This window comes from Ochotona curzoniae, unplaced genomic scaffold, assembly GCF_017591425.1.
Source record: "Ochotona curzoniae isolate NIBS_2020 unplaced genomic scaffold, NIBS_Ocur_1.0 scaffold_3208, whole genome shotgun sequence".
Classification (NCBI taxonomy): Eukaryota; Metazoa; Chordata; class Mammalia; order Lagomorpha; family Ochotonidae; genus Ochotona; species Ochotona curzoniae.
The window spans coordinates 59,173,886-59,197,549 of NW_024467106.1; the positions used below are offsets into that span (position 1 = coordinate 59,173,886).

At 49.2% G+C, this 23,664-nt stretch overlaps 1 protein-coding gene across 1 annotated transcript in view; it reads left to right on the forward strand.

Annotated features, from left to right (window-relative positions):
- The first annotated feature begins 19,397 nt into the window (after positions 1-19,397).
- Positions 19,398-23,664, forward strand: part of SHC3 (SHC adaptor protein 3) — a 152,517-nt gene continuing 148,250 nt past the window's right edge. Inside the window, exon 1 of the mRNA XM_040963612.1 lies at positions 19,398-20,197. Coding sequence (XP_040819546.1) covers positions 19,706-20,197 — 492 coding nt within the window. The 5' untranslated portion in view covers positions 19,398-19,705. The remainder of the gene's footprint in view (positions 20,198-23,664) is intronic.

The following is a 23,664-nucleotide window of genomic DNA, read 5'->3' on the forward strand; positions in this document are numbered from 1 at the left end:
TATTCCTGGTCCTTTCAAATAAGGACCTGGTTTTAATTAGTAAGTAGCTTTTTATTTTGCTGAAAGATGTGGATATCTTCGATGTAGAACTGTTGGTAGATATACAAAACTGTAAAGAAAAAGATGCGAATTTTCCAGAAATTTCATAGTGACTGTAGTCACAACAATATTTAGGACATGTGTTCTTCTAGTACAAAGCAAAAAGATGGCAAACTCTTCAGCTAGGAAGGAAACTGAAGCATAAATGATGCAGCTAATTAGACCTTCAGAGAGGTTGACTCCTAAGGAAGGTGGCATTGTGGTGTGACATGGAAGCCCTGGAGGCCACTGTAGTGGTCTGAGTTCCTGCAGCAGGCTCAGGAGACCAAGTCCCACCAGTCTGGAGTCACTTTTGCTGGGCACTCTGTCACCAAGCTGAATTTTCAAATGGGTCACTTTTCCAAAACCCATGCCATTCGCAGCCACTTACTTCACCTGAGTCTGCATGAAAAGACAGTTGTTTCTGATTTAACCTTAAGTGAAAACTTACATGATTATTGGAACATACTTACAGGTTATTCTATTCCTAGACACACATTTGTGGTAGGTAGTGGTCAAATCAGGGTAATCAGCATTTCCACCTTTATCTTGTCTATGTTGCAGACTTTCAGCCTTTTTCCTAGCTATTATGAAATATATTTAATAGTTGAAGACTGCTCATTCCAGCACTATTTACAGTAGTCAAGAAATGACATTATTTAAGGAGTCCCTGAATGGATGGATGTAAACACGATATGTTTACACTATGTAATTTTATTCAGTTATAAAATGCACGTGAGCCTTTCTTTGGCAACAGCACAGATAGAACAGCAGGAAAGTCACCCTGTTAAGAACCAGTATGCTCTTGTCCTCCATTTCTGCTTCGCTACTTTTTCTGTCTCTGAAGTCACATTCCTCAGCTCCATGGAGCACCCATGTCATTTTGTAGAATGAGGTGTTGTCTGCTTCAAGAATCAAAAAATTCAACTCGATCTTTAAATGAATGGGTTGAAATTTTGTGGTTCGGTGTAGACGCAAATCGCACCGCCCTCTAGAGCAACGCAAACGCACACCATCCACTACATGTTCCGGACACTTCTCCGGGTGATTTTTTCCTGCAGTTCAGCTGCTGGGACTAGGGTTTCCAGGGGAGAGTTGAGCTCAGGCTGACCTGAGGACCAGGTACTCAGGCTGGAAGTGTGCCCTCAATCTTAGGTTGTGCTGTGGGGTTGCTGGGCCAGCCTGATGTATGGAGTCCTGGCACATTTAAATTTTTTAAAAAATTATTGTTTTATTTTGATAATCTTTACATAGTTGATTAGGGCACAAAGCAAGGGGTCAAGGGCTACAAGAAAGTGGACAAGACCATTGTTGGTACACAGCTCTTTGTTTGCAGTCACTTGCGCCACTCCCTCCAGCGAGTTCCAGGTCTGGGTTCTTATGTTAGGTTTCCACCATGTCCCAGCTCGTGGCTCAACACTCCTCACCTCCTGTGGTGCTGTGCTGAGGCTGTACTGTTGTCTGTACAACCTTTATCTCACTTCTGGTTTGAGCAGTTCCCAGGATTAGGGAGACATACCAGGTATACCATATAGCTAAGTTGTTGTTGGTGCAGATCTTGCCAGAACCTGGTGGCTGTTAGGTCTGAGGGCCACACGGAATTATTTTGACCCATACAATGCCAAAGTCTGTATTATTTTCCCTGTGGGATTAGTGCACTAAGATCAGTGAGTTTGTTCCCAGCTCAGTGCATGCACAGCTCACTGTTGTCCCTGCTGTCTTAAAGCCTTCGCCACACTGTACAAAATGACGCCTTACGTACCACCACTGGATTTCTCGATCTGATTTCCAGCAGGCCTGAGGGCCACCTGAACCTGTATTAGGTGGAACCTGTAGGATGCCACGTTGTTGCAGTTCACTGAGCCAGAAATCAGTTTAATCCTAGATCGGTGCATGCACAGTCCTGTTCCATCACTGGCAGGGCCTGTTTCAGCTCTAGGGGTGGACTGTGTGGTGAAATCCACCCTGTTCTCACTCTGCCCATCTGGGATCTACTGCTCTGTCTCTGCTCCTGGTCAAATCAAATAGACGAGCAAGACGAGCAGTTCTTTGTCTGGGGTCACCTCCTGAACTCCTCTTCCCACCTTGTTGCTGGTGGAGTTCTGGCTGCTGCTGTAAGTCAGATTACTGCTCGCTGAATGCTGCTGGGGTATCGGTCACTGCAACACCACACCGTTGTGTCTGCTGCTTGCCTGTGTCTGTCAGTGTGCAGGTACCCCTCTGCTGTCGTTCTGTCCTCTCCTATTTCCTGGAATGTGCCCTCTCTGCTTCACCCTGGCTAATGTTTCTGTCTGTTTAAACATGTCTTTACCCTATTCTGTCATTTTGATTCTCAGTTTTCCAATCTCCTTTTTTCCTTACGTATTTGGGGAAAGTGGAGAGAGAAGTGGAGAGGGTCTCTCCTAGCAACACAACCACATCAGCACCCGGGAATTCTGGGAAGGACATCCAGTGTCATCCCAGGGTCCCCAATGTGGAGCATCTTTTAAGGATACTGCTTAAGTTGGTTTGATAGTTCTGAGATGCTGTTGATTTTGTTGCTCCAAGGTTGAGGAAATCCTTCCAAGGTCCACCTTAGAGTTTCAGTTCACTCAGATACTTTTCTGAGTTTGTTCTGTCCTTCATGGAACTAGATGTCCTCTGCAGGTCTCAATGAACTGGTTGCCATTTTCCCCCTGAGTATCTGGGCATGCTCTCTACTGCACAGGCCTCAGCAACTGTGGAGCAACTGTTGGCTAAGCCAACTCACAGGCAGGCTAACTGATTCTGTAGCCCTATCCAACCAGGTGCCCCCCAATTGCAGTTCTCACGCCCACCTGTAGGGGCAGCATCTCAGTAGCAAAGTCCCCAGAGCTCCCCTGTTGGTGTTCACTTTCCATCCCAGTTGTGCTGGTGGGAGCTGTGGCCCAGACTGGCATGGCTCACCTCAGCTTGGCAGCCACCAGTGGGTGCTGCAGCCTAGCCCAGCCCAGCCAGTCCCCCGTCCTGGCCCTAATCTGAAGTAACTGATGTTTTGGCCCAACCCAGCCTGTCCTGCACCCCTGTCCTGGTTCTCACATCTGCCAGTAGGTGTTATGAACTTGCCCAGCCTGGCCCATCCCCAGACCTGACCCACACGTGTACACAAAAGCAGCTGGGCTTGGGACATGCCTGGCAGGACTAGACCACAGCACCCACCAAGCTGGGCTTGGGGCATGCCTGGCAGGACTAGACCACAGCACCCACCAAGCTGGGCTTGGGGCAGGTGGTGGACCCTGACACTAATCAGGAGCAGAGCAGCAGGACTCAAATTGGTGTCCATGTGGATGTGGGCCTCGCAGGTGGTAGCACTCCATTGCACCACAAAGTGTTTCGAATATACTGGTTTTCAGAGTTCATCTGTATCATGGAACATACCAAAGATTCTTTGTTTTAATTAAGTCGTCTGCTACTCGCCAGTTGATGGACATCTGGTTGGTTTCCATCATATGGCTATCATAAAGGATGATGCTATGAATATTTTTTTGGTCCAGGTTAGTTAGTTATTTAACTGATACACAATAATTGTGCATGGGGGTATGTGCTGCTTCAATGCATGCATGCATTATCGCTCAATGACTAATTGGAGTGACTTGGAGCATATCCAGCACTTCAAAGAATCAGTTCTTTGTAGTGAGATCTTTTTTTTTTTTTTTAATGATCTTACATAGTTGATTAGGGTACAAAGGGTCAAGGGTGACAGAAAAGTGGATAAGACCATTGTTTCCACACTAATATCATTACATTCCCTCCCCCCCGCCCCCCCCGTATCTGAGGTCAGGGGAGAAATAAAGGGAGAAGCCCCATGCAGCTTCCCACCCATCCCAGGTCCCCGATGTGAGGCATGATCCGAAGTTTTGATAGTTCAACAGTTCTGAATTGCTGCCAATCTCACTGTTCCAAGCACGATGAAATCTATTCAGAATCCACTGGCTGACATAGTCTCTTCATGGCTGGGGTTCTGAGATCAGCAGTTCAGCTGGAGGGATCCCCAGAGAAACTTTGACTGTGGTGATCCCAGACCTGATTCTTGTGTGTGCTTGCCAGTACAGGGTCTGGCACAGTCTGTTGCTCCAATCAGCTTTTGCACATGCTGATTGTTGCAACTGCTGGGTAAGTTCTGTTTCCAGCCCTGTCTTCTATGTGAATCAATGGCTGTTGCAGTCCAGCTCGATCCTGTCCACTTCAAACTCGGCCCTCATGCAAACCAGTGAGAGCTGCAGCCTAGTTGGGGAGACTCCCCATAACTCCTACCAGGTCTGCTTCCTACCCTGGTTCCATGCATGCCAGTATGTACCGCAGGCTTGTTCAGTCTGTCCCACATCCCATTTAGCTTTCGTACTTGTCAGTGGGCATTGCAGTCTAGTTCAACCCAACCAATTTACAATCCAGTCCACATACACACTGGCAGGTGCCTTTCTGTCTAGCCACCCTTGCCCCTGTCCTGGTTTTCATGCTCTCCAGTGGGAGTGGTAACCCAAGAGGGAGGTGCCTACTATTTCTCTACTAGGCCACTCCCACTCCCGGATTGTGTACTCTCCAGGTGGTTCTGGAGTTTAGCTTGACAGCATTAGCCTTCAATGTCAGCCTCTGCCATCTGATAATGTGGCAAAGCCCAACCAACCCTCACCCACTCTAATTTTTGCTTGCACCAGTCGGAACAGTCAGCCCAACCTGGCCCTTCCCTGATCTAGCTCACATGAGGCCTACAGGTGTTGTAGCCCTGCCTGGTCTGCTCTGCCTCCATCCCAACTCATGCTCTCCAGTGGGAGTGGTTGACCAGCAAGGGAGCCCACATTCCCCTGACAGCTTTGTTCCCTCTGTGATTCTCACGTGTGCTGTTTTGGCACTGCGGCCACATCTGATAGGGCTCACCTCACCTTAGCATTCTGTAATGTGCACTAATTTGAGTTGCGACCGAACCTGGCTTGACCCACACTCTATTCTGGTGCTCGGATTCACCAGCAGGTGATGTGAACTTGTTCAGCCTGGTTTGCCTCTGACCTATGCCAAATGTTTGCCAGTGGGTATCTTTCCCTGGCCTGGTCTGGGTTGCTCCCTATCATGGTTCTTGTGCTCACTTGTAGGGACTGTCCTGACAGAGGAGTTTACCAAGATCCTCCATCAGAACCTCTCCCTATGCCAGACTGTGCGCGTATTGGTCAGTCCATGGGCCAGCCCTCTTTGCTAGCCCTCAATCCATTCCAGTTCTTAGAGTTGGATGTTTCAGCCCAGCCAAGCCTTATCCATACCCAGACACTGCTCACTCATGGCTCGGTAGCGGGCAGAGACCTTGCCTTGTCCCTCCTACATCTACCCAGGTTCTCCAGAGCGCTATACGGTGCTGGCGTTTAGCCCAGCTTGGTGTGCCCAGCCCCAGTTCACACTTGTGCCTAGGGAGATTGCACCCATATCCAGACCAGAACACAGCCCCCACTCCTCCCAACCCCGCCCCCCTGCACTCTCCCTTGGGAACCCCAACCCAGCAAGGGTGTACTCTCACAGCTCCCCAACCGAGCCTATTCTCAGCCCTAGATTATGTGCATGCCAGTGGTTGCTCTGACCCAGTTGGCTTAGCCCCTCAGCTGTCTCAGCATTTGTCGTTGATGCTGTGGCCTAGTTTCCCTGCCTCAGGCAGACCAGTCGGTGTAAGAGCCTAGTTCAGCATGACCTGTGCTCCATCCTGACTTTTGTTCTTCCTTGTGAGTTGAGGTTTGTTTGGCCCTGTCCAATCTGCTCCCTTCCATTTGCAGCTCGGTCCACCCCACATCCTGTTTTAGGATGCACATTCGGGTGCTGCTGCCTTGACCTGCCCAGACTGTTGTTGGTTCCTTTACCCATAAGTGACGGCAGGTTCCATGATCACACCTAGCTCAGCCCATCACCACCCCAGTTTGCAAGCTAACCTGCAGGACTTGTATTTCCACAGGGTTGGGCCCACACTTCCCCCACAGAGTTTACCCCTGGACCTGGTTTTCTTGCATGTGCTGGTTAGTGTCTTGACACTGCCAAGTGTGACCTGTCCACTATTCCACCACTCAGTCAGGTACTGGTACCTAACCCTGCCAGACAGGCCCCCATCCATAGCTTTGGTGTGGACAGGTGTGTGGCAGTCAGTGATACTCTATGCTAACAGCCCATCTCAGGATTCCCATTTGGGCTGGTGAATCAGTCTGGCCTAAATAGATCTTAAGGATGCTCCCCTCCAAACTACCAGGTCTCAGTCCCTACACTTGCCAGAAAGTTCCATCACTCTGTCGCTGAGAATCACCCAGAATTCATCCCTCACCTACACTCACACTGGCCTTATCCATGGATGTCCCTAGGCAGCAATTACATATCCTAAAAACACCAGCGCTCTCCGCCGGGCGGCCAGCAGGCAGAGCCCAAAGCCTAGAACTCGGTCACCGCCTGGCAGCAGTGACCATGGCCTGGGTCCCCAGCATTGTGTCCAGCCTGGCTGGGGCTCCCCCAACAGCTGCACACTGCAGGGAGCTTCTTTTACCCCAACCCCACGGCCAAATACTGTCCAAACGCTTCCTGCTGCAACATGAAAGTGCAGGGCAGAGCCAGGGCCTTAATCCAGTTCCCAAGTTTCCCTCATGGTGTACTTACCCAGAGGGAAGAGATCATCCGAGCCTGGAGAAAGCTGAGTGAGTGCAGGAGTGTTTCATTAGACACTTTTTTTTTTTTGTTAGAAGATTTCTAGCAGTGGAGATGTGAGATAGATGAGTGAACTGTGTTTAATCTTTAAAGATACTGAACTGGGCCTGATGTGGTAGCCTAGTGGCTAAAATCCTCTCTGCACACGTTGGCATCCCATATGGGTGCCAGTTCATGTTCTGCCCAGCAGCCCTGCTTCCCATCCAGCTCCCTGCTTGTGACCTGGGAAAGCAGTTGAGGATGGCTCAAAAGCTTTCAGATTCTGCACTTGTGAGGGGGATCTGGAAGAGGCTCCTGGCTCCTGGCTCCTGGATTGGTGCAGCTCTGGTCATTGTGGCTGCCTGGGGAGTGAATCATCGGAGGAATATCTTCCTCTCTGTATATCTCACTTTTCAATAAAAAATAAAATAAATCTTAAAAAAAAAATCCCAAATTGTTTCCCAAAGTGGTTGTGTGGTTTTGTGTTCCCACTGGGTTAAGTTTTAAGTAAGCCAGCTGTGTGTCGTCTTGCCCTAAGGAATCGCGAGAGGGATGCCCCACTTCCGAGGATACAGCGCCCACAGTGACACTGCCAGCAGATTCAGATGAAGCTTCTGATTGACAACAGGTAGAGTTCTTTGTGCCAATGTCGATCGAATCAGCCATTAGATTGGCAACCACTCAACATGCAGAGATTGTCCTAACAAAGTTGGCTCAGTAGGTCCATTCACTTAGATACCTAGAAACAATATAGTGCAACAGTCCCCAGTAGGTAAGATCACAAAGATGGAAAGCTGTCGACATCAGAGCTTTAAAGGAGAATCTTTTTTTTTTTTTTTCCCAGTGGATGGCTCCTGCCCTACAAACCCGATCTCTGGGCTAGCGCTGTGTGTGTGCGGCATCCATGGTGTCCATGACACTGTGCCATGAACGATAGCTGTGCCCAGCCCAGCTCTTCCTGATTCTCATGCCCTGGCATCAGTGACTTTCACTCATGCTGTGGAATTAACTGGTTCCCTTGGCATTTATAATACATCCTGATCTCCAAATCTCCTAGCACACTTAACTGTGTATTTTGGTTAGATGACCAGACAGCGTCAGTGCTGGTGCTGTGGTGCGGTGAGTTAAACTACCACCTGCGCGGCTGGCAACTCATGGAAGTGCCAGCTCAAGTCCTGATTGCTTTTCTACTTCAGATTTTCTCCCTACAAATGCTCCTGGGAAGGCAGAAGAAGTTGGCCCAAGTGCTTGGGTGCCTGCCGCCCCTGTGTGAGATTTCAGACCCCTGGCTTTGGCTTGGCCCAACCCCAGGTACGGGGAGAGTGAACCGGTGGATACATGATCTGTCTCTCTCATTCTTTCTCTTTGTAAGTCTTAAAAACGAACAAACAAAAATACATGTTTTTCAAAGTTAGTGTTTATATTACAGACATTTCTTGCTTAACAACAGGGCTATGTTCTGAGAAATGTGCCATTAGACATTTTCCTTGTTGTGCAGATATCACAGAGCGCTCACACAGACCTGGGTGGCACAGGTTAACCACGCAGCAGAGCTTCTCGATCTGGTCAAGAGACTGGTAAGCGCAAGGTGCATGCAAAGCTGTTGCCGGTACAATATAGCACAGTATTTCACAATCAACCTAAAAAAGTATTGGGAGGCAAGAAGTGGGTGGAAGGGTAAAAAGAGAGAGAGAGAAGAAGAGGAGGAGGAAGAAGAAGGAGAGAAGGTAGAGGAGGAGGAGAAGAAAAAAAGAGAGAAGAGTAAGACAAGAAGAGAAAAGACCCTCTTTATTTGCTCTGGTTTGGAGCCCGTTTCCTGAATCCCCTTTTAGGAATATGTGCTATTCAATATCGTAAGGTTGTGTGAAAAGGGGTAACCACTTCTATGAGTCTTTGAACAATGCCGTGCCTTAGACAGGGTTTTTAAGTATTCCACCAAAGCATGGTTTGTTGAAGTTAATCCCCCATGTGATGAAGAGGGTGGAAACATTGTCCAACCATGGTGTCTAGAGGTGGGGCCTTTTGGGATTAGATAAGGACATCAGAGACTTCGTCAAAAGTGGCAGTGAGACCCAAGGGTCCACACACTGCCCGTGTCTCGTCGCCTGTGGACTCTGGCAGCAAGCCATCACCAGGGGCTGCCTGTTTGCCTTGGGCTAGGACACGGGCCACAGGATCTATTTCTCATGGATCGATGGCCCAGCCTCTGGTGTTTTCTTCATAGTGATCCAGAATGGACTCACGGGCATATGTGCACTGTCTCCGCTCTCTGTAGCCTTGGATGGGGACCCAGGAATCATCTGAGTCTTCTCACTACAGCCAATGGCACTTTGCTCTTTCCACCCAGGTACCTGGTCGCACTGCATAGGTTGGTCATTCACAGCTCAGCCTGTCAGTCTCTCCATACATAAATCAGGTAATGGAAGTGCCTACATTGTGAAGAAACACTGGAAAGGCGTTTAGAAGACTCACAGGCAGGTCTTCCTATGTGCGATTCTCTTTTCTTTCTTTTTAAATTTTTTTTACAGATTTATTTATTTTTATTTGAAAGGCATATTTTATGTATAGAGAGAGGAGAGGTAGAGAAGGTCTTTCTTTTGGTGGGTCACTGCCCAAATAGTTGCAGTGGCCAGGAACTGAGCTGATTCCAAGCTGATTCCAAGCTGGAGCTGGGAGTTTCTTCCAGATCTCCCACCCAAGGACTTGGGACATCCTGTGCTGCCTTAGCAGGGAGCTGGATTGGAAGTGAAGCAGCCAAGGGATGAGCCGGCACCCGTATGGAATACTGGTGCCACAGGATAGAGGATTAGCACGCTGTGCCACTGGGCCAGACCCTTGCTGTAACTCTTATTTTGAGGGATTCTTGGTTTAAATCGCTGGCATCCTTGCCTAGGAAGTTCGCCAGGTGTTTCCTGGAGCGTGTAGCCAGTTGGGAGCTCTGCGGGTGGGAGTGGGGGAGGGGGAGGGGAATGAGCTCGTTTCAGAGCCTTCTCAGAGGACCAGGAAGACCCCGCAGCACAACTGCATCCAGAGCTTGTCTCCATAGCCCTTCCAAGGTTGGCCAGCTCGCGATTCCCCAGATGCTGGGCTGTGCTCTCTGCTCAGGAAGAATTCAGTTTAGCTTTTGATATGGGATCAGAGTTGTGCACAGTGGCTGAGTGATCCACAGACGTGGGAACCCACCAGGTGGCTTTGTGGTCATCTAGGAGCCACCCACACACCTGCTGAGTCAGAAATCTTGGACAGGGCCCCAGGGCTGTGTGCAGCCAGGCGACTGGGAGCTTTCTCGGGGTTGAGAACCACAGAATGCGGGCAGCTTCTTGGTTTGTGCGGAAGCATGAAGCCTCAGCAGTCTTCCCTCTGTGTGACCTTCTGAGAGAGCAGAGAGCTTCCCAGCGTGTCAGCTTTCTCCGGACCAGCGTCTGTGTGCCTGCTGCTGAGCCTGTGTGAGAGAGAGGAGGGCACCAATATAGGCTTTGCATAATGTGTAAACCAGGATACATCATGGGTCCGTAGGAAAGCCAAAACACACATGGATTTATTTAAATATTACATAGGTATAGCCTGTACATTAGTATCCACACACATCTATAAATCGTAACAGATCCATTTGAAAGAGAAATAGTATATGTATCACACACAAGTATTACACCAATAGAGATTTAAAACATATCAGTGCATGTAATTATGTATAACAACAATGTACAGTTTATCCATATGAATGAGAAATAATTCATATAGTTAATATAAGTATTATACCAATATGGGCTATATGCATATATTTGCATATATAATTATGTATAAACGAATGCACATTCTGTTACATAACTTGCAGATACTTACATAATATAATGTGACTACATTACACATAAATCTATGTGTGCTAAAATATTTATCTAAAAAGATAAAATGATAAATATTTGAAGACTACAGGGAAAATGCGCAGCTTGGCAGAAGTAATCTTAGTCAAAAGTAGCTAAAACAACTACAAGTAAATACTGAGAAGCAAATCTGAAGTTCAAAATGATGCCATTTAAAAATGATTTCTTGACAGAGAAAAAAGAGAGATGGAGAGAGACAGTGAGAGGCTGAGAGGGAGAGCTGTCACCCAGCTGGTGGTGCACCATGGGGGGAGAGGGGACTGTGCCAAGGTAAACCAGGAGCGTGGAACTGAGTCTAGAGCTCGGAGTTGGGTGGAAGGGTCCCAAGTACCTTGGTCATCACCCTCTGTCCTTCTTTAATAGGGAGCTGGAATCCAGAGCAGAGCCATGACTCATACCCAGGTACTCCGATATGCCATGTAGACATTGCAAGCAACATCCCTCCTGCTGCATTGAACGTCTGTCCCGTGAGGCCTCACGGGTGTAGGTGTGGGTGACAGCAGGGCTCAGGTGCACGGGCAGGCCATTCTCACTGATCCCTGGGTGCAGGTGTGGGTGACAGTCAGCAGGACTCAAGTGCATGGGCAGCTGCTCTCACTGAGCCCTGGGTGTAGGTGTGGGTGACAGCAGGGCTCAAGCGCATGGGCAGGCTGCTCTCACTGAGCCCTGGTAGAACTCAGAGCTCTTGGTTTGGACCTGATCAGTGGACAGAAATCGTACATTCCCTCTGCCACGTGAAAGTCACAGACCCTTCCTCGAGTAACCTCGCAGCCATTCCATAAGTGGCCTCGTTGGCAACCAGGAAAACAGCAAAAATAATAAAACTCAAAGCTGCTGAGGTCCCAAGGAAATGAATATGCTACTGGTGATTACTGCAGGCAATAAAATCTGATGAAACCTTCAGCAGCATGATCAAGAGTTACAGGAAAGTCCACACCCCCGGGGGATTGGATTGCGAAACAGTGTAACACACATCCTAGCAGCCTCATGTGCAAGGGCCTTCACTGTGGCCATGCTGACAGCATCAGGAAAGGCCAAGGTGTGCATCGACGGGGCGGGTCTAAGAGAACAGAATGCCTCACCTGCGCGTAAAAGTGTTCGTGCAGATGATTGCATTCAGTCTCTAAAAACAGGTCTCCTAGAGGGATAAGGAGGAACATGAGTTTGTCTCTACATCAGCTACATATGCATATAGTTAAGGCACTGAAGGCAATACGAATTCTCATTAAGATATTTCTGAGTGAATTAGTTCTTCTTTAGGAAAAGCTATCATTTACTATTTTGCAAATAAAATGAATCTCCTACATCTGAGATCCTTCAGAAGTCCCCGAAAAATGTGTCTTATGAGACAAGCATGCATGGGTTCCAATTTTTTTTTTTTCTGCACTAAAATAAATTGCACTTTGAATTCCATTTCTATGGGCTCTCGGAAGTGTCCTCATGTTTTAATCAGACAGGTGTTTCTAAGCAGGCAACGGCCTCATAGCTCCATCATAGAATGCACATCCCTGTGATTCTCCCACTGTTTCTGAGGGACTGTCTGCCTGGAATGTTCTGCTTGGAATGAGTCTTTCGTGCCTCTGTTTCAAGTGTGTTGAAGCCTTCTTCTGCCTCCTCATCTTCCCTGCATGTCCGTTGTATTCCCCGGGGTGTACTTTGTCCCCTTTCTGTGTGTAAAGTAGGAAGAGACTCACTGATTTCCCCAATCATAACAAAACATCTCTTGCTGAGCTCACGTGGGCGCTGTGCTGGGCCTCCTGGTCACCATGGCAACAGTGTGAGGGGGTGGTAGGCTGACTTGTTATGCTCCCTCCATGGAGGTGGGAGCTGAGCAGCCACAGAGCCGGAATGAGGATGCCCCTTCTTACAGGGTCGTGCTGGTGGGGATGCTAGGTCAAGCTGGCTTTGGTGGGATTCGCTGCTCTGCCACCTGCTAGTTGAGTGTCTCTGTGAGGTCACTGAGCCTCAACGGCCTCATCTAACACTAGGACTGGCTAGGTCAGTTTCTGAAGCTGAGGAGTACCCAAGATGCAGCAGGAGGAATTGCGTTTTCTGTCACACAACTCATGTAGGCAGGGGTGGGCTGGGTGAAGGACAGTACTCTGAACTTGAGAAATAAACATAATACTTGCACCAGTGGGATCAGCTGTTCCAGCCCTTTCTTCGAGCTGACAGAGGCTCAAGACCAGCCCTGTGAGGGTCTGCCACCACAGGCTTCCTTGGATAAGGAACTCTTGTTGATGCTGAATGGTTGGGTCCACTGAGAGGTGACCTTTTTCAGAGCCTCCCCTACCCTATAGATATTCCCACACCCAGTCCTATCCCCTCCCCTCTACCACAGTGGGAAGTGACTGTGTGGTTATTGAGGGGTCCAGAGAACAGATTTGCAGCTCAATATCAGGAGCTCTTGCTCTTGTTGGTTCTTTTCTTTCTTTTTAAAGATTTATTTTATTTTTATCACAAAGTCAGGTATACAGAGAGAAGGAGAGACAGAGAGGAAGATCTTCCATCCGATGATTCACTCCCCAAGCGGCCACAATGGCCGGTGATGTGCCAATCCAAAGCCAGAATCCAGGAACTTCTTTGAGGTCTCCCACATAGCTGCAGGGTCCCAAGGCTTTGGGCCAACCTTGACTGCTTTCCCATGCCACAAGCAGGGAGTTGGATGGGAAGCGGAGCTGCCGGGATTAGAACTGGTGCCCATATGGTATCCCAGCACATTCAAGACAAGGACTTGAGCTGCTAGGCCACCACACTGGGCCCTGCTGTTTCTTTTCTAAACCCCTGCTCTCTCATTCATTGTTCCCCTTGAGCTTGGCTCTCTCATGACCCCTTCTGATGGGGCTTCTCCTTCTCCCACTTGTATATTAGGGAATATCAGTAGGGGCCTTTTGCTTCCCTTTCATCCATTCCTCTATAATTCTTACTCAAAAGGTGCTGGCTGCATCTCCCGCCAACATGGGGCTTTGAGAACTCTGGGCCTGCGCGTGGTTCTCTGGTGGCCACGTCTGTGTCTCTCCCTCCCCCATCCCGTACCCCATTCCCAACACCTGCTAGTCTACGTTCCCCACACCTTCCCTTGCTTGCCTTCACCCTTGAATAAACGCCCCATCTAACAATTCACCCTCTTTTTTCTCAGGCCTAGACAGAGAAAACCACACTCTTTTGTCAAGGACACCCCTGATTTGTGGCTGGTCCTGGGTGCCGTACAGCAGGTCCTTGCCTTGTCCGACTCTCAGTATCTCCACCCTCTTCAGCAGATATTCTGAACATTTACCTGCTGCTCAGCTCCTACTTCGATGCATGTGCTTATTTTTGAAGTATGGCTGCCTTTGACTCACAGAGAAAATCAGGAGTAACATCCAATTAGGCATAAGATCCTAGAGTCCCTCCTTAAGTCCCAAATGAACATGTGTGCAGATGCCTTTGGCTTGGGTTTCGTTTCCCTCCACTGTGTGCCTGGGTGCTGCCTCTCTTGCTGCTCCTCTCCAGGGTCCCTAGGTCTCTGCTTCGTGGGTTTTTCCAATGGGCAGCGCCAACAAGAAATCAGAGAATAAGAGGAGAGAGGGGGAGGCCGGGTCTTCTCTGCAATGCCTTCAGCAACTTCAGCCCAAACCATAGCTCCTCTTGAAGGCTTCTCCAGCATCAATTCCACTGTCATCTTTAATGTCGTTGTCTTCTTGTCTCTTCAGTCCTAAAGTACCAATGCCCTTTGCCCTTATGGCTCCCTGGGTGGGGTGATTTCTTTGGACCACCACAATCCTATCTCCATTGATCACCAGTCCCCACCCAGCTGCAGGAGGTGAGGCTTCTACCATCCGCATGAGGTCCCTGCCTTCACTTTTGCTCTTGTCCCTCCCATTTCCCAAATCTTCCCTTCTTCCACGCTGTTCCACCCGCTTACTTGACATAATTCACAACCCTTCCATCACCTGCTTTGTATTCTCTTTTTTTCAAAAAAAAAAAAAAAAATAAGGCTTTATGTTTTTACTTGAAGGGTAGAGTTACCCAGAGAGACAAAGGCAGGGGCAAAGACCAATTATCTATCTGCCAGACAGAGGCTGGGCTAGGCTTGAACCAGGAGCCTTGAACTCCATCCAGGTATTCCATGTGGATGACAGAGGTCCAAACATTTCATCCATCTTCTGCTAGCTTCCCAAGTGCGCCAGCAGGGATCTGGGTCAGAAGGGGAACATCTGAAACTCAAACTGCCACTCATTTGGGATGCCAGCTTCCCAGGCAGTGGCTTAACACACGGCACCACAAGCTGACTCCCATCTCTTGTGTTTTTTGAGCTATTGCCTTATATTTTACCTTTCAGACTTTGGTGAAGTGTGAACTTTTCACTCACCTCCTCACCCTCATTCAGTTGATACGAATCTCTTTGCTAAAATTCTGAAGATGGATATGATCACTACTTGCACAGGGTGGTTCTCAACAGGTACCTTTTGCAATCTCTCTAAATCACAATGATCGTGTTTTTTTGAAAGGTAAAAAGACAAACATAAGGGGAGGAGGGAGGAAGAGAGGGAAGGAAGAAAGGAAGAGAAAGAGAGGAAATGACTTTTCCATCCTTTGCTTCATTCCCCATGTGGCAGTAACAGCCAGGGTTGGGCTAGGCAGAAGCGCGCAGCCAGGAGCTCCATCTGCATATGCTGCAAGGATAGCAGAGACTATCCACTGTCTCCCAGAGTGCATGTCCGCAGGAAGGTAGAATCGATGGGAGAACCAGCTCTTTAAACCAGGCATCCAAGCATGGGACCCCACATCACTGTGATTCTGTGGTTACGAACAGGGCCTTGGAGTCAAACCACTCTACGTCCCCCTCTTCCTATTTGTTCCTAACACAGTGTGGTCCTGGCTCATTTTATAATAACTCCTGTGACGCTTGGTTTCTTTTTGTATCAAATGGGTCTACCTGTAACCATGACCACCGCTTAATGCATGGGAATACTCAGTCAAGGTTGGCACAGTGGTCACCACCACACTTGTTGACGACCCCGGATTTTCTTTCGACATGCTTTCTTCCCTGGCATTCATCATCCAGGTTTCTGTATTTCTGCTCCAAGTTGTGACCATTTTTGCTTAACCACTAACTGGAAAGTTGGGCTTTTTCTTTCCTTTTCTTCCTCTCTCTCTCTCTCTCTCTTTTTTTTTTTTTGAAAATGGGTCTTCTTTTATTTATCTTTTTATTGTTTAAGATTTATTATTTATTTTTATTGGAAAGTCAGACATACAGAGAGGAGAAGAGACAGAGAGGAAGATCTTTCATCTGCTGATTCACTCCCCAAGTAGCCACAAAGCCAGGAGCCAGGAGCCTCTTCTAGGTCTCCCATGTGGGTGCAAGGTCCCAAGGCCCTTTGGCTGTCCTCTACTATTTCCCCAGGCCACCATCATGGAGCTGGATGGGAAGCGGGGCATGAACTGGCGTCCATATGGGATGCCGGCATGTGCAGGGCGAGGGCTTTAGCCACTAGGCTACCGGGTCTGGCCTAAGTTTGGCATTTTCACATTTGCACTGCAGCTGGTCAGCACTGGACAGCTCTCCTTGGAACCCTCTGCCAGTCAGAGCCATTCAACCTCCAGCCCTCTCTTTCCCTCCCATCTGCCCTCCTACTCAGGGCTCAGGTTCAGCTCCCCCCAGTTGTCCAAATCAGAAATGCAGGTTACTCTCTGCACACTGCTCAGGCCAGGCTTCCGGGTTGTAAGCAGCCTCACTATCAACTCTGCCTGCATTCAAATCTCCAGGTGTCTTCGTCTGTGTTGTTGACCGTCTTACTCTATTTTCTCTTACTAATATTATTGTACCACATACTGGGTAATTTAGAAGAGATATGCTTTGGCTCATATTTCAGATCCATGCTCAAGGTCACTACTTGAGACAGGTCTCGGTCTTCTTGTTTGGCAGATTTCAGTGATGAGGCAGGATGGTGTGCTGACAAAGCTTTCAGCATCCAATCACGGGGTCTCCCACCCCTGATGGCCTTGGGTAGCTCTGATCTCCTCCCAAGGGTCACACTGCAGTTGGGGTAGAGTTTCCACTCTTTCAGGGCCTCACAATGAGCATTAGATTTCAGCTTGAGTTTCCAGAAGGAGGAAGTCATGAGCAAATCACGGCACAGACTGTAAGGCTTCATTCACATTTCTGGAGACCTAACCTGGCAGCCACCTTTCTCCTCCATCTCCACATTGTCTGACCGATAAGACACCGTGCTTTCTGCAAGCGGGTCTAGCACAGTGGTTCAGCTCCAGGTGAGACAACAAGCGTGGTGAGCTAAGTGTGCAAGCTTTTGTGAGTGGCTGTGGCAACTCCATCGCGACGTGGGGACGCCTCTGGCCACTGCTCCTTTTTTTTTTTTTTGCTTCTCTCCCACGTTCCAAAACCTCAACATCATCTTTCCAAATACGACCTTATCCACCAGCTGGATGATGTGTCACTTGGTCTGTATTGTTACCGCTAATTTATAATGATCAGTTTCCCTCCACTGACCGACCTTGTGAGAAGAAAAACCAACAGCCTGCCATTGATGAAAGGGTTAAAGATGTCGCTTTGGGTTTTTTTTTTTTTTTTTTTTCTTTTTCTTTTTTCTTCCCTTGGAAACCGAGACCAGTCCGAGGAGCTCGGTATTCCTTCCACGGAAACCAATCGGGCCAGGAGCCTGGGTTTTCTGAATGTGCCTTCCATGTACATTCATAATAAAAACTGAACCGAATGGCACATTCATGGCTGTTCCTTAATGTAAATGAACGGGTGAGTGCAAGTGTGGGGGCGGTCGGTTCACGTTCAGCCCTGACCGAGGAGTCTGGATTTTCCCTAGCAAATGACTTCGCCTCTCTTCCCTGCTCCGCAGCAGCTGTCCGCTTCCTCCGGCTTCGCATCTTTTTGATTAGGCTGGCTAGTTTTATTTTATTTGATTATTTTTTTCTTTTTCCCACACTGCAGTTGGGTAACAGATCCCGCCTTTGATTGAAATGGAATCTTCCACTATTGAGCGAGCCTTTGTTGAATGAGTCACCGGGGCGGCCGCCCATTGGCTGAGGCCGCTGCAGCCCAGGGGGATTGCCTGGCACCGGCTGCAAGGCCCCGCTTCATTCACAGAATTGCTGGCTCGCTCGCTAGCCCTTTCATTCACACAAACAGCATTTCATTCACATTTAGCTGTTTTTGTCTGCTTCTAATGAAGATCACGGTTTGGGAATGACAGGGCTGTTTTGCTTCAGGATAGGGGGGTGTTCTGAGAAACCTCAAAATCGTCCATGGGGTGCGCATTTGCTGTTGCTATGCTAGCCGGGGAAAGCGAAAAAATGAATGCCGGCTGGCTGCTCTGCCAGGGCTACGGCATCGGCGGGGAGCTGGGGGGACGCGCTTCCTGCGCCCGGGCTGCCGCTGCTCCGGTGCGCCCCTGCGTCCTCGGTGCCGGCCGCACCCGCGCGCCCGCCATGAGCCGCGCTGCTTGAGCCGGGGTGCGCAAAGCCCTGCGAGGCGCCTGGGACCTGGGGAGGCGCGGCTGGCCTAGACTCAGGGGCGTGGGTGACCTGGCGGCGTGCTAGAGGATGAATGCCTTTGCTCGCCCCAAAGTTGCTGGACAACTTTGACAGTCAGTGTTGCGTGGTGGAGCGGGTTCTCCGAATGCGTGAAGAAGACTGGCAGCGCCTGTTGGATGAAGGGGCCAGGGGGCTGCGGAGGCTCCGTCGAAGGTTCTCGAGGGCTTGCGGGACTGGCAGGAACAAGGCCTTGTGCGTTTCACTGTAGCCTGAGCTTGGCGCTTGAGAAGAAGGCATTTCTTCTTGTTTTCACCTATGGATTTGATGTGCAGCGCGAACGGCTGCGGTTTTCCCCCCTTCCTGACTGCAGGGTTCCAACCAGCAGCTGAAGGGGCACACCGCAATGTGTTGGTGGCGTTTCGCAGGCATTTTTCCAGAGCTTAAACACATTCATTCGGGATAAAGCTTCCCAGGCAGCTCCCCCTTCTTTGGGGGAATGAATTTCTGGAGCCTGTTACCACTCATCAAAGAAGCATTCTTCTTCTTTTTCTTTCTTTCTTTCTTTCTTTTTTGAAATAGACATTCAGCTTACCCTTGGCTGGAAAAGACCACTGCAAATGGACAGGGAGACTCCTTGGTTGGCACTGTGCATGAGCTCCTAGGCAGATTTTTTTTTTTTTAAACTGCATTGCCACAAAGAGACCCGTCATGGCCGCTCTGTTGATTTGAAAGAAAAAAAAAAAAAAAGAAAGAAAGAAAAAAAAAAATTCCAGGAACCTGGTATTTTATGCTCACCTGGAAGGTGAATATTTCCTTTTATTTATTTATTTCTTTTTTTTTAAACTATACCAAAATTTCCTGCTGTCTTTCCTATCCAAATCCATCCGGATTCGCTGAAGGCTGGTTCTTAAAAAGCCTTCGTCACATTGTAGCGCCTCGCCGGCAGGCTCCCCAGACGAACTGAGCAGGGAAGAGGAGCATCCGACCTAGAAGATAGGGTTTCACAAAGTTCGTGTGAGCCACTGGAGGACCTCGATTTACCTTTGGCACAAATGCATCGTGGAGGCGGGGGTGGTGGGGGTGGGGAGGTGAAAAACCCACGGCTGGAAGGGAATATCTGGGAAGGTAGAAAAAGGCAATTTGAGAATTGATTGGCTCCAGTGTGCTGACAGCGCGTGGATGTCGCTTTTTCTCTTCTTTTTCTCCACCCCCCCTTCTTTTTCTCCCTAACAGGAAGTGATTTGCAGCGCTCTCGAGCCTTTGTTGAGAAGGGTCTCCTCTCCGAGTGAGTCATGCTTTCCCTGTGAGCAACCCGGAGCAGCTGGGCGCTCCATCAGAGAGCAACTATGACTTTGGCAGAGCAAACGTGCAACCGCAAGCAGCGGGCTCAGGGGCCCGGGCTGCGAGGCCGCCGCTGGGCTGGCTTCTAACGGCGGGAGGGCACCGCGCCCTGGCTCTGCTGTCCCTCTCCAGGAGGCTGTCCCGGGACCCCCAGGTTCTGTCCCGCGGCCGGGCCCGCGGCTCTCCTGCTATGCCCGGCAGCCCGCGCCGGGGCCGGCACCAGCAGCGCCCGGGCGGATGTGGCGAGCCCACGGAGGGGCATGCTTCCGCGCACCAAGTACAACCGTTTCAGGAATGACTCGGTGACATCTGTCGATGACCTTCTCCACAGCCTGTCGGTGAGCGGCGGCAGCGGCGGCCGCAGCGGCAAGGTCTCGGCGGCGCGCGCGACCCCCGCGGCGTCGCCCTACCTGGTGTCCGGCGAGGCGCTGCGCAAGGCGCCCGACGATGGGCCCGGCAGCCTGGGGCACCTGCTCCACAAGGTGTCCCACCTGAAACTCTCCAGCTCGGGCCTCCGAGGCCTGTCTTCGGCTGCCCGGGAGCGGGCGGGCGCGCGGCTCTCGGGCAGCTGCAGCGCGCCCAGCCTGGCGGCCCCGGACGGCGGCTCGGCCCCCGCGCCCCGCGCCCCGGCCGGGAGTATGAGCGCCGCCAGGAAGGGTCGGCCGGGCGACGAGCCGTTGCCCAGACCCCCGCGGGGGGCGCCGCACGCCAACGACCAGGTGCTGGGATCGGGAGTCACCTATGTTGTCAAGGTGGGTGCGCCCTCGCGTGGGCCGCGCCGACAGAGGGGCCGTGGACCACCTCGGGGCAGACCGGTTCCCTGAAACCTGGGATGTGGGGAGCGCCTGTGACTGCCCGCGTTCTGCTTTCGGGGCCAGGAGTCAAGCTCTCCAGTTAGCAAGCTGCTGGCTTCGCAGCAGCGAGGAGGGAATTTATAAATGCGCCTTTTCCGCATTCACCTGGAAGAGGTTGAAAGACTAGGTCATCTCACTCTGCCCTGGTGGCTTCTTGGCTCCAGTCTTTGAGCCTGGTTTCCCAAATGTGTGGCAGGTGTCCCTTTGGGCATGGGTGCCCATCCCTGGCTGGGGGGTGGGGGGAGGGGTCAGGCCTAGTTGGTGTTATCTGGGACACGCTATTTAGACCTGGGCAGTTTGTGGGGCTAGGTCGGCAGAAGTGTCACTACTTCCGGGGGTGGGTGGGGGAGTAGGGGTGGTGGTGGGTTGCATTTTCTTTCCTCCAAAGCAAGAATCCTTGACTTTGAGCAGGATTAACCAAAAGCTGTCATGCTGTCATACTTTGACTTTTATTCATGAGGATCCGTCTTGGTTTACAGCAGCAGAGAGACAATTTGGGATGTTTTTAGCAATGGTGTGGTCTTCCACTGAAATAGGCCAAGGGGGAGAATGGGGCTGCACCAGGAGACACAGGCTGGCTGGGAGGGCTGTTTTCCCTGTAGCACACAATTATACGAGGATGATATGGTCATCTCTTAAGCAAGTGCCTTACCTTGTTCTGGGAACTCTTCAGCACGGTTCCGTTGCTCTGCCTGACCCTGATTGCCTCCCGTATGTCTGGAGGGACCTTACTGCTGGCGGCCTACTGGGCAAGGGGGTATGGGAGATCTAAGTGGCCATTTCACTCCTGCCTCTCTAAGGGCTTGGCTTTTTATTGGAAAAGATGGGAACCCTATCCCCAGGATGCGTTGGTAACATGCAGAAGCCAGCAGAATGTAAATACTGTCTTGAATCCAGTGCAAGAATTCAACAGTATGCATCCTCAGGTCCAGTGTAGCACCGTGGGCCATTTTGGAGTATATATATATACACACATAGACACAAATCAACTCTGTGGGCTCCCTGAATGTGACCACTGGTGTTACAAATGGGGTCTCTTTTTCTTTGGAGTCTATGCTTTATCTTAACCTGCATTTTAGCTTCTGACTTTGGATTAGTGTATTTTGCCAATAAGAGATGTAGCTCAGTATGAAATGCACACAGTGGGTTGAGTTTGTCTTAAAAGGAAATGAATACTGTTCTTGTGTTGCTTATTTAAATTATGTAACCAACGCCAAAACCAAAAAGAAAAACAAAGCCCTGAAAATACTGAAGTTAAACAGTGACATCAGAGTGTGTTCATGTCTGCTACGGTGTCTCTGTGATTACTGTTCGAAAGAAATCTGAATCTCAAGTATGTCGACACTGGTAAGCCTTTTGGCTCAACAAGACTTGAAAAAGTTTGTGGAAAATGGAATCAAAAGATTGGTTTATTTTGGTGCAAGACAGGATCTTCCTAATATACATTAATGAATTTCTGAAGACCTCTCATACCTGTTGTGTTGGACACAGAGGGGAGTTTTCAATCCTGCAACTGATGCCCTTATAGCTTTCCTTACAGAAATCTCTTTGCTTAGGGCTTTGCTTTTGCTTATTTGAAGAAGGCAGGACGACATCCAGGTCTATTGGTCAAAACTGGCAGAAAGTCTTGGAGAGTATATTAAAAATAAATCTGCTCGGCATGGCCATCCAGCGGCTGTGAGGTTTTGTGGCTGAGCCCGCATTAGCAGCAATGAGGGATGAGGCTACTCCCTGCCGGGTGTGTCTCAGGGTTGTGGTGATTCCGGGGTGCCTGGGTGACTGTCCTGGCTTGTGCCTTTGTCCAGGAGCAGCTGTACGCTGTGGTGTCCGGGGATTGTCAAGGTAGAGATGGATGGTTTCTGCTTTCCTAGAGCAGTTTAAAATCACGCAGAAAGGAAACCAGACAGCAAGGGGTTGTTTCTGGAGTGCATAGAGGATTCAAGTTAGCACGTGGCCCTCTGTTGGTATACAGGTGCGAATCCTCGCAGAGTTGAGTTTAAACTATGAACTTGTTTGACTGAAAAATGATGAAACTGAAAAGGAAATCATAATTTGTTGTTGTTTACGTTTTCATGGGTAGTTCTATTGTTGTCTGTAAACAACCTTGGGTAGACAGAAATGGGCACCCTTTATAAAGAGACTGGATTTCAGTGATGAAAACCAAAGGTTGAGATTTTGGCAATGAGTGTATTATTCTCTTACTTGTCAATTTTTCCTAAAAATTTTCTCTATTTTTTTTCTAAAATTTTCTAAAACTCTTTTCTGGTTTCCTGGAAAATTCACTTACTGTGTCATGGTAGATTCTCTCTTCTGATAGAAATACCTACTTACAGGTGAGAGTAGGGATATTTCACACCGGAATCCTGATTCAACGTGATTTCAACTTCATCTGCCTACATGAGAGCAGGAACGGTGAACATGAAAGTCTGGGGGGCTTTGATGTCTCAGAAACGTCGCACCGTTGGGGCAGCAGGTCGTAAGGTTAATTAAGGAAAGACCTAGAATTTAAAAGTGGAAGAATTCAAAGCTTCTACTGTGTGCAACTGATCCTTCCTGCCGTTATCATTTGCTGTTAACAGTGTGAGGTTGGTTTAAGGGGAAGGCTCCAACTTAGCCGGTCTCTTCATGATGATATCTCTTACCCACCCACCCTGTGGTTATCTGACACCTGTGCTTTTCTTTTGCTGATATAAAAGGAAACGAACAGCACCATATACTCTTGATAGGTGGAAAAGAAAAATCCGACTGCAAAGAATGATGACTATTTTAGTTGAATTCCCAGTAAAGGCTATTTTGTATTTGGACCTAGCAGTTGGTAGAAATACAGTCAGGTATTAATGTTTGTGCTGTACACCTTTGCTTCTAATTGCCTTGAAGTCATACCTGGTTAGACCCCCCTCCATCTGGGGTAACTGCTCATCTTGATCAAGTTCAAAGATTGCTTGCTGGAGTTCCACCTTCTCCTTCCTCGTATCATGTGGCAAAGACATTAGGAAGAAGATGTATATGAACAGTTGGTTAACTTTTTCTAAGATTAAATTCTGTCTCTACCTTTTTACTTCTTAAAAATAGTATTTATTATTAAGAAGTTGGTGAGGGCGTGGGAAAGAGAGAGAGGGAGGGAGGGACAGATTGATTCCTTCTATTGCCTCACCAACTGTCTAAATCATTGCAGTGGGGCAAACTAGGTATCAGAAACTGAGTCCAGGCCTTCTATGGGACTGGCAGGGACCAGGTCAGTTGAGCCATCATAACTGCATTAATGAGAAGATGGGGTCAGGAGCCACAGCTGGGTATTGAACCCAGGTACTCCAGTATGGGGTGTGGACCTCTTAATTAGTAAGTCAAGTGCCTGCTCTGGATGT